This window comes from Dipodomys spectabilis, unplaced genomic scaffold (assembly GCF_019054845.1).
Source record: "Dipodomys spectabilis isolate Male_0828 unplaced genomic scaffold, ASM1905484v1 ptg000018l, whole genome shotgun sequence".
Taxonomy (NCBI): domain Eukaryota; kingdom Metazoa; phylum Chordata; class Mammalia; order Rodentia; family Heteromyidae; genus Dipodomys; species Dipodomys spectabilis.
Window position 1 is genome coordinate 21,988,779 of NW_024870695.1, and position 16,330 is coordinate 22,005,108.

The following is a 16,330-nucleotide window of genomic DNA, read 5'->3' on the forward strand; positions in this document are numbered from 1 at the left end:
CAGTGGCTCACGCCTGTCATCAGCTACTCAGGAGGCTGAGGTCTGAGGATTGTGGTTTGAAGCCAACTGGGGCAAAAAAAAGTCCGTGAGACTCTTATCTCCAACAATACTCAGAAAAACTGGAAGTGGCGCTGTGGCTCAAGTGGTAGAGTGCTAGCCTTGAGCCAAACAAGTTCAGGGACAGCACTCAGGCGCTGAATTCAAGCCCTATGACTGACCAAAAAAAAAAAAAAGAGAGAAAGAAAGAAAGAAAGGAAGGAAGGAAGAGAGAAAGAAAGGAAGAGAGAGAGAGAAAGAAAGAAGAGCTTCCTGCTGTCCCTGTGAAGCCTCAGTGAAGCCCAGGAGAAGCAGCCTATGGGGAGCTCAGGAGCCCAGGAGAAGCAGCCTATGGGGAGCTCAGAAGCCCAGGAGAAGCAGCCTATGGGGAGCTCAGGAGCCCAGGAGGGGAGAGGGCTAAGAGGGTGGTGGGGGAGGCCTAGGGGTTTTCCCCGGCTTCTGGATCACACTGTACTCTGCTTCCTCCTGGGGTCTCTTGGTGTTTGCATCCTGCTTCTCAGCGTTAAACACCACTGAGCTATAGTGAAGATCTTCCGTGGTGGGGAAAGCCTGTGGGGAGAGAGCTCAGGCTCAGGGAGGGGTGAACAAGGGGCTTCATCATGGGAGGCCCCAGCCTCGGGGCCTTGCGCCCTTTCCAGGACTGGGCTCTGCGCTCCTGCCCACCCAGCTCCTCCTTTCCACCTGGGCTGGGGTGGGGGTGTTCCTGGGGCCCCCAGGGTGGACCGTCCAGGTCCATTCTACAAGAAAACTGAGGCCTGGAGAGGGTTAGAGCACTGGTGGGGCTCCCCCACGTGCCTTGGGGCTCCCTTGATGGTGTGACCTGACAATGTTACAACGGGGTCCCCTTTCTGTGGACTCAGAAGTGGCTGTGGGGACCCTGGCCCTCTAGGAAGAGCGCAGCTGGCAGATGGGCCCCTGTGGGGTTGTAGCTCTGTGGTTAGATCCTGGTGCTGGGGACACAGGCTGGGCCTCATCTCCAAGGGGCCTGGTGGAAGGGAGATCTGCCTCCATCCTCTTCCCCGTGGTGAGTCACCACACCAGGCTCAGGCTGGTCCCAGAGCCCTAGAGGACTGGAGGCCGTGTGACCCGAGGAAAGATGGGGCCTTTAGACGTGTGTCTGAGTCTGAAGACATGTGGCCATCCAGGAACTAGCCACAGCCAGGGACTCTGAGACCCTGGGGGTAAAAGTGGGGTGCTGGGCTCCCAGCCAACAGGCAAGGTGACAGGTCGGGCAGAGGGGACATGGTGTTCTGGATCCCAAGGGGTGCAGGACAAGACGCCTCAGTTCCCTTACATGGAGTAGACACAGCCATCTGGGGTAAATGGTACCAGAATAGACAGATTAGATAAGGAGATGAGTCACTTTTCTAGAACATTCCAGCAATGGTGTCAGTCACCCAGCCTCTACCAGCAACCTCCATGGCATCCCTCAGCAGGTCTGAGAAGAGCTTTTCTTCTTGTAGGCTGGGGTTGGGACTTGGAGGATTGGAGGGCCCCTGCCCTCCCGCCCAGATACCCCCCATCTGAATGTGTCTCTCCCCAGCCTTGCTTGAATCTCCCGCATAGACCCCATCCCATCATCCCATTTTAAGTGACCATGTGGGCGACGTGTTGGCCACACAGGGTCTTGGGCAGAAATCTAAGAAGCAGAGTAGAGAGCAGCGACTGGGGAGCAACACAGAAGGTCATGACCCTTCACCGTGGAGCTGTGCTATGTATATTCATAATACATGCTGTCTGTCCTGGCCGTTCCAATAATCCCAACCTCCAGCCACAATGACCCCAAGCTCTTCTCCGAGCCTCCACCCTGGCCTCTCTGTGAGGCCGGCCTGGGCCAGGCCCTGCCTCCCCTTTGCCCATTGCCACCTCCCACGCGGCTTCCTTCCCACCGCCCTGGGCCCTCGTGCCAGGGCCGGGCTCCACTCACCACGGTGCTGTATTCTACCTCTGCCTGCCTGGGTGGTGCTGGCCCTTCCCGCAGGGCCCATGTGTGCAGCTGTAGATTGGCGTACTGGGGCTCGCTCGGCTCGGCAGCCTACGGTGGGGTGGACAGGAGGTGTCCTGGGGTCCCTTCCCCAGCTCCCCTCTCCCCCTGCTTCTCTGCAGACAGCTCCAACGCCCCCCTCCCTGGGATCCGGGTGCCAGCTCACCCTTCCCACCGGGCCACCACCCTCAGTCCTCTCCAGGCAGCAGGTGCTCCCCAGTGAGGCCAGCTCCTGTGTTCCTCCCTCTTCCACTCGCCCCACACGGGGACAGAGCAGATGGCCAGAACCCCACACAGGCCCCAGGGACCAGTGCTTTCTCTGCCCTGACCACATGCCCCCTCCCCACAGCTACCTTCACCTCCACAGGCTCATGGGAATGTCCGACCACGCCCCCATCCATCGCCAGGCTCCCCTCCCTGGGGAACCGCCTACCACAGCCCCCCTTACCTGCCTGAGGTTCTGTGACAGATCTGGAGGTTCACGAGCTAAGAGACAAGAGAAGAGGGAGGTGAACCCTGGAACAAAGGAACATAGACAGAAGCAGAACCTTTATGCGCTCCCCTCCCCCCCTCTCTCAGAAAGGCTCTTCTCTGAAGACCTCAGCCATAGTTTCTAGAACATTTACTAGCAGGAGAAAATACAGTATATGAAGTGTAAAATTATAGGTTTAAAAGAGAAATTATGGCTGGGTGCCAGGGGCTCATGCCTGTAATCCTAACTACTCAGAAGGATGAGTTCTGGTGGTTTATTGGAGATAAGCATCTCACGGACTTTCCTGCCTGGCCTGGCTTTGAACCACCAGAAAACTGGAAGTGCAGCTGGGGCTCAAAGTGACACAGCACTCGCCTTGAGCGAAAAAGCCAAGTGAAGAGTGTGAGGCCCTGAGTTCAAGCCTCAGTACCTGCACACACACACACACACACACACACAGAGGCTACTTGAGGATCCAGAGCCTTTCTAGGTGAAAGGGCACCCCAAGGGTCCCCTGGAACTCCCAGAGCCGAGGCTGGGAAACCCCATGTGTGGGCGGGGCCCATTTCCACGTGAGGGCTGAACCTCCTGAGGAAAGGGGACACAGCAGGGGCAGACCGATGGGAAGAGGAAGTGATTTTCTTTCCACACGAGTGCTGAGGTCAGCTGAGGCTGACCTTTCTGGCAAGCCACCCCAAAAGCCGCCAGGGGTGAGCGTGAGGCTGCGTCCCCTGATCCCTGCCTCCGCAGCTGTGAGTAAGTGATGTGCAAGCCCATCTCTGCTGCCCAGCCTCATTGTTAGCCTCGATGGACAAAGATTGCCCTGAGAGGTCGGGTGTGGTGGTGCATGCCTGTAACACTAGCACTTGAGGAAGAATTCAGAATTGGACACCAGCCTGGGCTACAAAGCAAGGCCTTGTCTCAATGAAATAAAATAGTAAAATAAAGTTATTTACCCTGAGAATCTGTTATAATGGATCCTTAAAAAACTTCAAGAGATGGGTGCTGGTGACTCACGCCTGTAATCCTAGTTACTCAGGAGGCTGAGATCTGAGGATAGTGGTTCAAAGCCAGCTCAGGCAGGAAAGTATGTGAGACTCAAATATCCAATCAACCACCAAAAAACTGGAAGTGAAATTGTGGCTCAAGTGGTAGAACACCAGTTTTGAGCAAATAAAGCAAAGGGACAGTGCCCAAACCTTGAATTCGAGTCCCAATACTGGCACAACAAAACAAGACAACAAAATACCCTGCACTTCTTAGGCTAGCCCACAGATAAACTAAAAGCAGGATAAAATTCTGACATGGCTGCCCCCATTTCTTCCTGGATCTCTCTTCTCTTGTCACTGGATCCTGGGCACATCCAGACTCATAGATAAGCCAGGCACAGATGGCTCATGCCTGTAATCCTAGTTACTGAGGGGGCTGAGATCTAAGGATTATGGTTCAGAGCCAGACTGGGCAGGAAAGTCCGTGAGACTCTTATCTCCAATGAACCACCAGAAAACCAGAAGTGGTGCTTTGGCTCAAGTAGTAGAGCACTCACCTTGAGCTGAAGGGCACAGGGACAGCGCCCAGGCCCAGAGTTCATGCCCCACGACACACACACACACACACACACACACACACACACACACACACACACACACACCTTCATAACAAAAGGGCCAAAATTACCCCTCTCCCTGATGAACAGCAGAATACCCCCTAAAACGAAGGCAGCACCTCTGATGAAGAGGCTGAACCCCAGATCAGGGGATCAGATCACTTCCAGTGATGGCAGCCGTAACACCTTCCTGGGACCCCTGGCAGAAACAGAGCTGAGATTATGGTCAGCCAGCGCACCCTCAGCCATTTTATCTAGCAGCGGCACCCTGACGTTCGAATGCTCAGTGTACCAACTTCATCTGACTGCACCCAATTCAGCTTTCCCTTCCCATATCCAGTGCCTTGCCTGCGAAGCACATCTGCTTCGTTGTTTTTATTGTCGTAGTTGTTTTTCAATTCTGGGGATGGAACTCAGAGCCTTACACTTGCAAGGCAGGTGCTCTGTCACTTGAGCCATGCTGCAGCCCCGAAATACAGCTGTTCTTTTTGCTTTACTTGCTGAGTAAATCTGCCTTGCCCTGTCTCTCTACCTGGAAATCTTCTATTGCATTGGGGTACAAGAATCTAAAGGGCTGAGATGAGAATCCCCCTCCTTTGCTGGGGGTCCCCAAAATCCTCAAATCTCCACCCAAAGGCTCAACCCAGGGAGAAAGACTGAGGCTCCCTGGAGATGGCTGGGAACTGCCTGCCAAGCAGAGGAGGCTAAATCTCCACCTGTCCTGTCTCTGTAATAATCTAGCATGTTCTTCTGGCATGGAGCTTTCTCTCTCTCTCTCTCTCTCTCTCTCTCTGTGTTGGTACTAATACACACGCACACAATAACAGAAGTTTGAACTCAGTCCCCATCGTCACTGTCCCTTAGATTTTTTTGGCTCAAGGCTGGTGCTCTACCACTTAAGCCTCAGCTCCTCTTCTAGCTTTTGGGTGGTTAATTGGAGATCAGAGTCTCACAGACTTTCCTGCCCAGGCTGTCTTCAAGCCATGAATGTCAGATCTCAGCTTCTGAGTAGCTAGGATTACAGGCATGAACCACCAGTGTACAGCTGGTACGGAGCTATTAAACCACACCCTGATGAGCAGATATTGCCTTCAAACCTCCCAGAGTCATGGCCAGGACCTGAAGGAGTGGACACAGGTTTGCCAGGGAAGTGGCAATGACAGCCAAGCCACAGAGAGCCCACCCGGGAGATGCCACAGGAGCCTGGCCACACACAGGGAAGGTCCTGGGGGAAGGAAATCTGGTGGCAGCCCTTAGAGTTCGGAAGGGATGAGCCAGGGAGAGGCAAGGGATGGCACTCCAGCTTTAGACCAAACACAGAAGGAAAAGCAATTGTAAGAAGGGGTTTAAAGTGGGGCACCGGTGGCTCACGCCTGTAATCCTAGCTACTCAAGAGGCTGAGATCTGAGGATCTCAGGTCAAAGCCAGCCAGGGAAGGAAAATCCATGAGACTTTTATCTCAAATTAACTTAAAAAAAATTCCAGAAGTGGGTCATGTGGTAGAGCACTAGCCTTGAGCACAAAAGCTCAAGGACAGCACCCAGTCCCTGAGTTCGAGCCCCAGGACTGGCACCAACATGGAAAAATAAAATAAAAAAGACCACATGGTAGAGGCCTGACTGCCCTACAGGGCAGCATTTTGGGAGCCTGGAGGTCATGTAAAGGTTTTAAACCAGAAGGAGCTGTCCACGAGTCAGCATCTGCACATCCCCAGCAAACACGGCTCCTTTAGACCACCACCTTCCAGCCTGGAGAGCTGCTCTGGGGCCCCATCGGGTTATGTGGTCTGGGTGGTCTGAGGTTTGTATTCACTGACGAAGACCCTGCGGTCAGGCTGTGCCCCTGTGGGGTGGTGGGAGCAGGGAGAGAGCAAACTCACCTTTGACCCGTCTCTGAAGCATCCTCCAGACCAGCAGCGCAGTGGCCACAAACAGAAGCAGCAGGAGCATCAGCAAGGAGAGCAGTGTGAGGAGCCTGGGGACGGTGCGGGCCGTGAGGACACCAGCCTCTCTGACTTCCAGCTCTTTTGGTGGTGCTGGAGCTAGCACCAGGGGCCTTGCGCAGGCTGAGCAAGCGCTCGACCACTGAGCTTCATCCCAGCTCTCTCATGAGCTTTCAAATAGATGTATGCAGTCAGACGCTTACAACACACACACACACACACACACACACACACACACACACACACACACACACACACACACACACAGAGAGAACTGCACAAACTCCAGGCTGACCTCTGCCTCTCCTGGGCACCTGCACAATAAACTCTGGAAATGGAATATTGGAGGCCTGAATTTTTCCTTGTCTGACATTAACCCTGAGACTTTGTCTAGGACTCTGATTGGGTTGAGATGAAGGGCTTGAGCTATGTGACTGGCCTCTGTCCCAGGTCCTACAGTGTATTTGCTTGTGGGTCACCCTTGAGTAAACTGAGAAGACCAGGGATAGGACCTGGGTTTGGACTAGCCCCGCCTCCAGGGAAAGGAAAGGGACTGAATGTCAGGATGAATGGCAGTCACGTGTTAGTGATTCAACCAATCACAGTCCAGGTAGTAAAACCCCAACCAAGGAGGGCTGGTTGCTTCTAGTGGGTCAGTGCTTGGAGACCCCAGGATCCCTGACCCCATCACCGAGGTACAGGATCTAGCCCTCACCATGGGTCTCTTTCTTAAGTCGATCTGGATCATTTTAGACTTCGTGATGAAACGGTGGGAGTTCTGAGTCTAATGAATGACTCAATCCAAGGCAACTGGAGTGGGGTAGCCTGGGCTTCCCTTAGGGCAGCTGGAACTTCCTAAGGGGTTTGGGGGTGGTCGTGGCTCTGGGCTGTGGGGTCTGTGGCAGCACCAGGGTGAAATTGCAGTGGCCAGAGGTGTCAGAATGGGGAGTATCCGAACCCCAGAAATGGCTCATAACCATTTTCTCAAGACAGATGTTGTCAGAATATCTGTGGGGTAAGTGAGCACCCCCCCTACCCTGCCTGCCCCCAAATTAGGAAGCCCTTCTTAGAGAAAGAACCCAAGATTTCAGGGTTTGGGTAAAACGGAACCCAACCCTCCATCATGAAGCCATGCAGCTGGAAAATTGCTTTACCCCTCTGCGCCTCACTTTACTTATCTGAGAACCAGGTACTCTGGACATTCAGGGTTGTGTGAGGTCAGGGACTTGGGGCCTTACCATGGGCCCTGGCCCTTGTGGTAATTCCCCTGGCTGCTTGATTCTTGGGTAGGACGGTTTTCGGCTGGGCTGGTGGGTGGTACAGTAGAAGCTCTGGTTGTGGTTGTTGAGGTCTTGGCTACTGGTGTTGTTACTGGAAGCAAAAATCACCAGTCAGACTCGGGCATCTCCTCCGTTCCCTCATCACTGGCAAGGCCTTTTGGGTTTGATTTCATACTCAGTACTTGCTCAGAATGGAGCAGGATGGAAACCTGGGCCAGAGCCACCCCAGGACCCTCCTGGCCCCAGTGATTATTTCCTAAAGGGCTTCAGGTACTGCCCCACCCCCAACAGGCCCACCTGTGTCCTGCTCCTGAAGGCAGGTCCTGCCTAGAGCCCCAGTCACCTCCCCATCCTCCCCTGGGGCCCAGCCAGCCCCAGCCACACTCCACTGGACATGATTATCTAACTGCAAATCTGACTTGTCACTTGTCCAAGCCCGCTCTGCACAAAGCACCGTCACCATCGGGTCCCTGCCTGTCCCTGTCTCTCTCTGTTTCTCTCTCTGTCTCTTTGTCTCTGTCTCTATCTCTTTCTCTGTCTCTATTTCTTCTCTCTCTTTCTCCCTCTCTCCCTCCCTCTCTCCCCCCCCTCTCTACCTCTCTTTCTCCTTCTCCCCCACCCCTCCTCCCAGAATGGCTCCCAGGCTCTGATCTGATTCCTGCCCCAGCTTCTCCCACCTGAGCTTGTGTGGCAGCCCCAGGGCTGGTAGGAGGGGGGCTCACGTGAGAACACAGACACCGAAACCTGGATGTAGTCATCCAGTCCTTCACGCCAGGGTATATGAATCCCACACCAGTAAGAGCCTGAGTCCTCCAGAGAGAGGTTCTTCAAGGTCACAGTGAAGGTGAGGTTCTCAGGATGGTCACTGATGGACATTCTGCCTCTGCTCACTTCTCTTTCTGAGTCTTTGGTCTTCACAGTATTCTGACATAGTCCTAGCACACTTGAGCTTCTGCACCAGTATTTGTTATATGTCTTGTATTTCTCCTCATACCAGCACTGCAGGCTCAGGGATCCGCCCTGGGTGCCTGTCACTCTTCTGGGGCCTCTCAGAAGACAGCAGCCTGGAAAACACAAGCTCCAGTTCTAGTCCTTCACAGATGGGTGGGGTCAGGGCCTCCAAGCCAGATCACCCCTTTGCACCACTCCAGCAACCCAAGAGGTTGACCCAGCAGTGTCTCCCCTCAGCCTCAGTCCCCCAGAGTCCTCACCCTGCTTTCACACATGCTGCCCCTCCCCCAGCAGCCACCACAAGCCCATCTGGTCCCACTGGGGAAGAGGAGCCAGACCCAAGCAGGGAGGCCTTTTGTTTTGTTGTGCAGATCTGGCTGCTTGAACTCTGGGCCTCAGCACTGCCCCTGAGCTTCTATTCCTCAAGGTGAGCACTCTACCACTTGAGACACAGCACCACTGCCAGCTTTTTTGAGTAGTTTATTGGAGAAAAGAGTCTCATGAACTTTCCTGCCAGGACTGGCTTCAAACCATGATCCTCAGATCTCAGCCTCCTGAGTAGCTAAGACTACAGGTGTGAGCCACAGGCACCTGAGCAGGGTGGCTTTTTTGACAAGGGCAATGCACGCAATTGATTAGGGTGTGGGTCAAAACAGTTCTGAGTGCAGGGCTCAGTGACAACAGCCCTCACTCACCCACACTCAGCCCAGCTGGCCCAGATCTGCTCACTTAATTTTCAAGTAAGATCTTTCTTGCTCTCCTTTCTTTCTTTCTTTCTTTCTTTCTTTCTTTCTTTCTTTCTTTCTTTCTTTCTTTCTTTCTTTCTTTCTTTCTTTCTTTCTTTCTTTCTTTCTTTCTCTCTTTCCCTCCCTCCCTCCCTTACTCCCTCCCTCCCTTACTCCCTCCCTCCCTTCTTCCCTCCCTCCCTCCCTTCCTTCCTTCCTTCCTTTCTTCCCTCCTCCATCCCTCCCTCCCTCTCTCATTCTCTCTCCTTTTTCTCTCTCTTCTTTCTTTCTTTCTTGCTCTTTCTTTTTTCCTTCCTTCCTTTTAAAGAAATATTGTGTGTGTGTGTGTGCATGTGTGTGCGTGTGTGGGTGTGGGTGTGTGCGTGTGTGTGTGTGTGTGTGTGTGTGTGTGTGTGTGTGTGTGTGTGATTTCTGGGGCCTAAGTGTTCTCCATGACCTTTTTTTGTTCAAGGCAGATGGCTCTACCACTTGAGCCATAGCTTCACTTTTGGCTTTTCTGGTGGTTAATTGCAGATAAGAGTCTCATGGACTTTCCTGTCTGGGCTGGCTTTGAAGCATGATTCTCAGATCTTAAACTCCTGAATTGCTAGGATTATAGGCATGAGCCACTAGCCCCCAGCTTAAGCTCATTTCTGATTGCCAATATTATGTCTGCCATTTTCTCAACCAGTTCTCAGATACAAAGCTGGGAGAGTGCTGACATGAAGCTAATGCTGCCCCTGATCAGGGAGCTTGAAGCTGGCCTTGGGATGGCCACACGCCCGGCTGAGGCATGGCTGTGTGTCTGTCCTCCTGGGACCCTCGAGAGGCCCTGTCATCAGAAATGGTGGGGTCTACTCTTTACCTAGGTTGGAATTCTTTCATTTTATTAACCTGGAGTGGGGCAATACTGAGGTTTGAACTCAGGGCCTCTCATTTGCAAGGCAGATACTCTACCACTTAAACCACAATGACAGCCCTTTGGCTTAGCTTCTTTCTTTTTTTAGATTTTAAAACATTGTTATCCTAAAGGTGATGTATAGAGGGGTTACCGTTACATAAGTCAGGTAGTAAGTACATTTCTTTTTGGACAATGTCACCCCTTCCTTCTCTCCCAGTTTTTCCCTCCTGTACCTGCTGCTTTGGTCATTTTTGACATAGTTTATTCTTACATTTATGCCCAGTCATCCAGTGATCCTCTTATTTATACTTCTCCTGACAGGAAAACACAACCATATCCAGCTTTTCACTGGTTGAGATGAGGTCTCAATAACTTTTGACTGCCAGGTACTAGTGGCTCATGCGTTTAATCCTGGCTACTCAGGAGGCTGAGATCTGAGGATTGAGGTTCAAAGCCAGTCTAGGCAGGGAAATCTGTGAGACTCTTATCTCCAATTAGCCACCAAAAAGCCAGAAGTGGAGCTATAATTACAATGGTAGAGCACCAACTTTGAGCAAAAGAGAATCAAACAAGAGCAAGAATCTCTGAGTTCAAAATGGGCAGTTAGGGGGAAAGGCTGGCTTCCTAGCACTAAGAAATTCTGGGACTTAGTCCAACAAGACAGCAGGACTGTTTGAGGAGTCTGTGGTAAGGAGGACTCAGAGACCAATCTGAGGGAGGAGGCTTTGTCCTTGGTGGGACTCCTCCACCCTCTGGCTTCATGAAAGTCTCCCCCCAACTGGCCCTGCTACCTGTCCTCTTCCCCAGGCCCATCTCCCCTCCACGCAGGACTACTGTCCCTCAACTACAGCCTAGAATTGCCCTGGCTGGAGCTGCTTAACAGAGACTGAAACCTTCTTTCCCTGTCCCCACCCTTCCTCTTACACCCCAAATCTGGTGACCCACAAGCACCTTCCCCAAGCACATAGCACCTAGGTGTCTGTTCCTGGCCACTCTTCACCCAGGCTGGCACATTTTCTCTGGGGACCCAGATACCTTCCCCTCCCCCACACCTCTCCATGGCCCCCACTCTGCCCTGCCCCACACCGGGGTACATCCAAAGTCAGAGGCACCCTGGCCCTTCCCTCCCAGGAGTGAGGCCTTCAGCCAGTCCCTCCCATATGGTGGACACAGGGCACCAGGGTGTGTGGACAGAGGAGTCCAGGCTTGAATGCCTCACATGATATCTCCCCACAGCCTCCCCCCCTCCTGCCCTCCTTCCATCTCCTGCCCCCCCTAGCCCCCAGGAAGAAGACCCCTCACCTGGGAGCCAGAGAAGCAGCAGATTCAAAGGCAGCCACACAGCCAGGACCCAAGGGCTCATTTTTCCCCCTGAAGCCACCTGCAGCGGCGCCAAGACAATGGTGGACCTGGGGCCCCTCTGGGCTGGGCCAATCCCCAGGCCTCCAACTTCTGCTTTTTCTCCTGGCTGTTTCCTTTAGGGCTTCTTTCAGCTCTGTTCCTGAGACTCGTGAGAAAATGGAGGAAGTTGAGTGGGCTCAGGCAGCTTCAGGCTGATAAGAGGGTGGGAGAGGACCCCAGGGTGGTGGGCAGGACCCAGCAGTGCCCCAGAGCTGAGAACACCCTTCTGGAGTTTCCTTTCTCCCCCCTCCCAAATCTCACAGATCTGCTCCCCCATGTTCAAGACATCCTCTGGACAGGAGAGCAGGATTTCCTTCTGGTTGGCACCCAGCTTCCCTGTGGTCAGCATGGCAGCCCTGTAGGAGGAACAAGCGGAGCCTGGGTGGAGCTCACCCTGCAGGGCCCACCATTCAGTGCCCACTATGAGGTCTCCAGCAGAGCTCCCCTCCCAGGAGTCCCAGCTCTAGGTCTGTTCCCTCCAAATTAGCACAGTGGCCTCAGGATCTATCAGTGTTCCTGATCTTGGATATATGGCTTCTCTTTGGCTGGAAGGTCCTCAGGAAGGCTGTGACCTTCCCTCTGGTGTTGTACCCAGTGGACCTACGCAAGGAGTCATTGGACCCCGGCCTTTTTAGAATAACTAATTAATTAATTTTTGTGCCAGGACTGCCTTCAGACCTCCTTACATCTCAGCCTTCTGAGTTGCTAGGATTACTGGTGTGAGCCACCAGCATCTTCCTCCTCCAATTCTTTGTTTAAAACTATAGCTTGTAGGACTGGGAAGGTGGCTCAGTGGTAGAGTGCTTGCCTTGCATGCATGAGGCCCTGGGTTTGATTCCTCAGCACCACATAAGCAGAAAAAAAAAAGCCAGAAGTAGCGCTGTGGCTCACGTGGTAGAGACCTTGCCTTGAGCTGAAGAGCTGAGAGACACCACCCAGGCCCAGAGTTCAAGCCCCACGACCGACCAAAAACCAAAATGAAACAAAACAAACAAACAAAAACTATAGCTTGTATCTGTGCCCCAGGAGATTGGCTGCTGAGGAACTGAAGTACTGCCTACCTATGACTCCCATGCCACCCAGCAAGTCCTTTTCTGCCCTTTGCCAGGTCTTTTTATATGGTTTGTAGGGGCATGGGCAGATGTGACAGTGGAAGCCCAGGAGTTTTGACCTGGCATCTAAAACGCTAGTTTCATGTTCACGGGGCTGTCTTTGTAAGATGGGGTTGCTGTTATGGCCTGCATGTGGGTACGGGTGGAGTCTATGTGGACAAGACAGCAGAGTCCCTACAACATCCATGTGTCCAGCTCGGTGTTGGTGGCTTATACCTGTAACTACTCCAGAGTCTGAGAGCTGAGGATTAAGGTTTGAAGCCAGGCCAATTAGGAAAGTCTATGAGACTCTTATCACTACTAAAGTATCAGAAAAAAAAAGTCAGAAGTGGAGCTGTGATTCAAGTAGTAGAAGAGTGCTAGCTTTGAGCAAAAGAAGCTCAGAGACTGTGCCCATGCTCTGAGTCCAAGCCCAGTATGGAGGTGCACATACAAACACACACATGCCCATGTACACGTGCACATGCACACACACACACACACAATTAGGTCAATAGGTATGAGGAGAATGCTTAGCAAATCACTTATGGGAAATCACCTCCTCTCAGGACCAGAGAGAGGCACTGAATGATTGAAAGAGAAGCTTTCCCATGTCAGTCCCTGCCACGCCCCTCCTTCAACCCACCTGCCAACAGACCCAAAAGACACAGATGACCATGTGGCAAGGGGTGCCAGAATATTGAGGAAGTGATGCCTTCCTGTCCCTCCCTGATGCTCATCACTAACGGGAATTTGTGAGAAGGATGACCAAGCCAAGGACCCAAGGGTTGAGCCCCTTTCCCAGGGGCTTCCTGCACCAGCCACAAAACCCCAGACCTAGGAAGAGGCTCTTTCCAATGTAGATGCAAGACTAGAGGCCCGTGGGAAGGATGCTGATGCCAGTGGCTATTGAGTCTTGAAAAGTGGAGGGTCTCCACAAAAGATGTGGGGTGTAGATGAACTGGGGGCTCCCGCAGCAGTTTCACAGTCCAAGGTGGTAAAGTCAGGGTCACCTCCTGCCTGCACAGAGGCAGGTGCCCACCCCTCTCTTCCATTTCCTTTCTCTGAGCCCCCAAACCTCTCAGGGACAGCCTTAGCCCATGGGTCACTGAGCCCCACCTGCTGAGAAGCAGGTCTATGCCCCATGGTAGAAAGAAAAACTTGACAGCTGAGTTAGCCCATGAGGGCAGGGAGAGTGCCTGAGGATGCCCCCTGCAGACCAGTGCTTCAATTGTGGCTAAACCTATACAACTTGTGATTAAGACCTCAAGAAGCAAACAGAGCCAGATGGGTAAAACAAGTTGTCAGGAGAGGGGCGACAGCACCAGTCTAAGGACTGGAAGTTTCTGGTTTCTCTTTTCCAGGAGATGGGTGAGACTAGCTACAGTGGCCTGACCTAGCCCATGTTGCCTGCCTGCTTCTCTGCTGGACCCATGCTTCCTCCTTGCCCACTCCTGGGGAATCAAACCCAGCCTTGAGGTCCCTCAGACACTTGGATGTTCAATGTGACCCTCAGTCTCCAGGGCACCATCCACACTAGCTTGTCATGGTTCTCATAACAGACCTCTTCCAGGTAAAAATGTAAGACTCTAGGAAATCAGGAACCATTGGAAGCCCCACAGCCTTAGGCTCCCCCACAGAATGGGAGAAAGGAGCCCAGAGCCTAGTGTAGCTCTCAGGTCACAGAAATGCAGCTGGGCTCTAAGAACTAGGAAGGCCTCCCAGTCCTCTTACAAACCCTACCCAGCAGGGAGCACCAAGGGGGTAGTAGTAACATCATGTAAGCCTGTCAAATGTAAATAGCTGAACACTTAAGATGGGTACAATATCTCTATATCACTTTATACCTTGGTGAAAAATAGGTTCAGGGAGAGGGAGTAAGCTGATGGGTGGCATACTCAGAAGAAGGAACAATAGTAGCATGGATCACTGATCTCTCTCTCTCTCTCTCTCTCTCTCTCTCTCTCTCTCACACACACACACACACACACACACACACAATTATAGACAAATTCCTTTGATAAACATAGATGCAAATTCTTGCAACGTGAATTCAACAACACATTGAAAAATCATATACCATCATCAAGTTGGTTTGGTTTTATTCCAGGAAGGCAAGGATGGTTCAACATAAACAGCAGGTTAATAAACTAAAGAACCAGTCACATGATCATTATCTCATAGATGAAGAAAAAGCCTTTGACAAAATCTAATACTTGACCTAGGTCCTGCTGACTCATACCTGTAATCCTAGCTACTGAGGAGGCTGAACTCTGAAGATCAAGATTCAAAGCCAACCAGGACAGACAAATATAGGAGACTCTTTCTTATCTCTAGTTAACTAACAAAAAGCCAGAAGTGGCTCAACTGGTAGGAAACCAGCCTTGAATGAAACAGGAAGAGCAGGAGGCTCAGAGTTCAAACCTCAGTACCAACACACACACACACACACACACACACACACGTATACCCCTCTAGGGAAGGGGAGGGGGGGCTCTGACCTCCAAGGCAGTCTAAGTGGTCAGTACCTCATGAAAGTGGTTGCTGAAAGTTGGGCTCTAGGGTCTCTGGTTCCTGGCTGATAGTGGACAAAAACCAGAGGGTTTTTTTTTTTTTTTTATCAGATGGTCAGCAGATCAAAAAGATTGCAACCAACTGGGTACTGTCCACTCACTGGATCTCTAGGTGGGCAGGCTGCTGCTCCACTTCTTGCCGCTGCTGAGCTGCCCTAGAAGAGGGCCGGGGTGGGGCTGCAGGTGTAAAGATGTAGAAAACACCTGCTCATTTCACCTGGAGGGCTGAGAAGACAAAGGCAGGGAGGGAAGCAAATCTCAAGCTTTCCTACCGCCTTAAGGTTTGGTGCTTCAGCAAGCTCTGGGTTGGGGACTAGCACCCCAAGACTCCCAGCTAGTGGGAACCCTTTCTGAGCACTTGTTTTAGCCACAGGGGAGGGGACCCAAGGATGTGACTCTAAACCCTTCCCAGGATTCCTGCTCTTAGGAGAGGAGGAGGCTCACCTTTCCTCATGGTGCATCCAGGGGTCAGGGTGTGTGAGCATGAGCTGGGGTGGTGCTAAATGGATGAAAAAGAAATGGCCCTGTGGTGAAGGGGGCTCTAGGGTGGAGCAGAAAGAGCACAGGCCGAATGCCACTTCCTAGTCAGGCTAACCACATCTCTTTAGGAGAACACTGACAAGGCTCAAGCCATACATATTAGAACTTTTTGGTGCTGTTGGGTGTTGGGGGGCCTTCCTGTGATGCCACACCTAAGAGGCTGAGACAGGAAGATTTTTAAGTCTGAGGTTAGCCTGTGATACAGAGAGAGAAGAAAAAAACAAGTGAACAAACAAAAATAAACCTTTGGACAAAGTTTTTGAGAGCCACACATGCCTGAGCCATGAGGAGTTTCCCTACCCAAGTGCACCCCCTGCTTTTCACTGGTGGCTGGGTGGAGCCCTGAGGAGGAGGGAAGATGGGAGAAGGATGGAAGGAGGGTGCAGTGGTGGGGGTAAAAAGCGGACAGAGCCTAGGAGTGGGGAGGAGGAAGTGTTGATGTCAGCTGGCGATTGTGATTTAGGCTAGACTCTTGATCACACACCCACAAAATCTGCCTAGAAATGGAGGGGAACCCTACAGAGACAAAAAGCAGTATCTATGGGATCTGATGTCCCAGCCATAATCCTCTTACTAGTAACTTCGTCTGAAAATGAATAAATGAATGAATGAGTGAAAGCTCAGGGTGATTATAAGCAAAGACTCAGTAGATCTGGGTCCGGTATGGGGTTTTACTCCCCTCCTCTACTTGGGATACTTGGTGTGGGCTTGGTTGAGTTACCATCCTTTCTGAGCCTCAGCTTCTTTATTTACAAATCAGAATAATGATCATAGCACCATTCTACAGTATGCACATTCCAGGAAGGT

General features: G+C 52.1%; 1 protein-coding gene across 1 annotated transcript; it reads right to left on the reverse strand.

Moving 5' to 3' along the window:
• Positions 1–247: 247 nt before the first annotated feature.
• Positions 248–15,446, reverse strand: Cd300a (CD300a molecule). Its single transcript, XM_042673994.1, has 8 exons — positions 15,428–15,446; positions 11,221–11,675; positions 8,019–8,405; positions 7,300–7,432; positions 5,999–6,093; positions 2,490–2,527; positions 1,985–2,092; positions 248–606 (listed from the first exon to the last, which is right to left on the reverse strand). The coding sequence occupies exons 2-8, from the start codon at positions 11,279–11,281 to the stop codon at positions 454–456; spliced, it is 975 nt and encodes a 324-aa protein (XP_042529928.1). The 5' UTR covers positions 11,282–11,675; positions 15,428–15,446; the 3' UTR covers positions 248–453.
• Between the last annotated feature and the right edge of the window lie 884 nt (positions 15,447–16,330).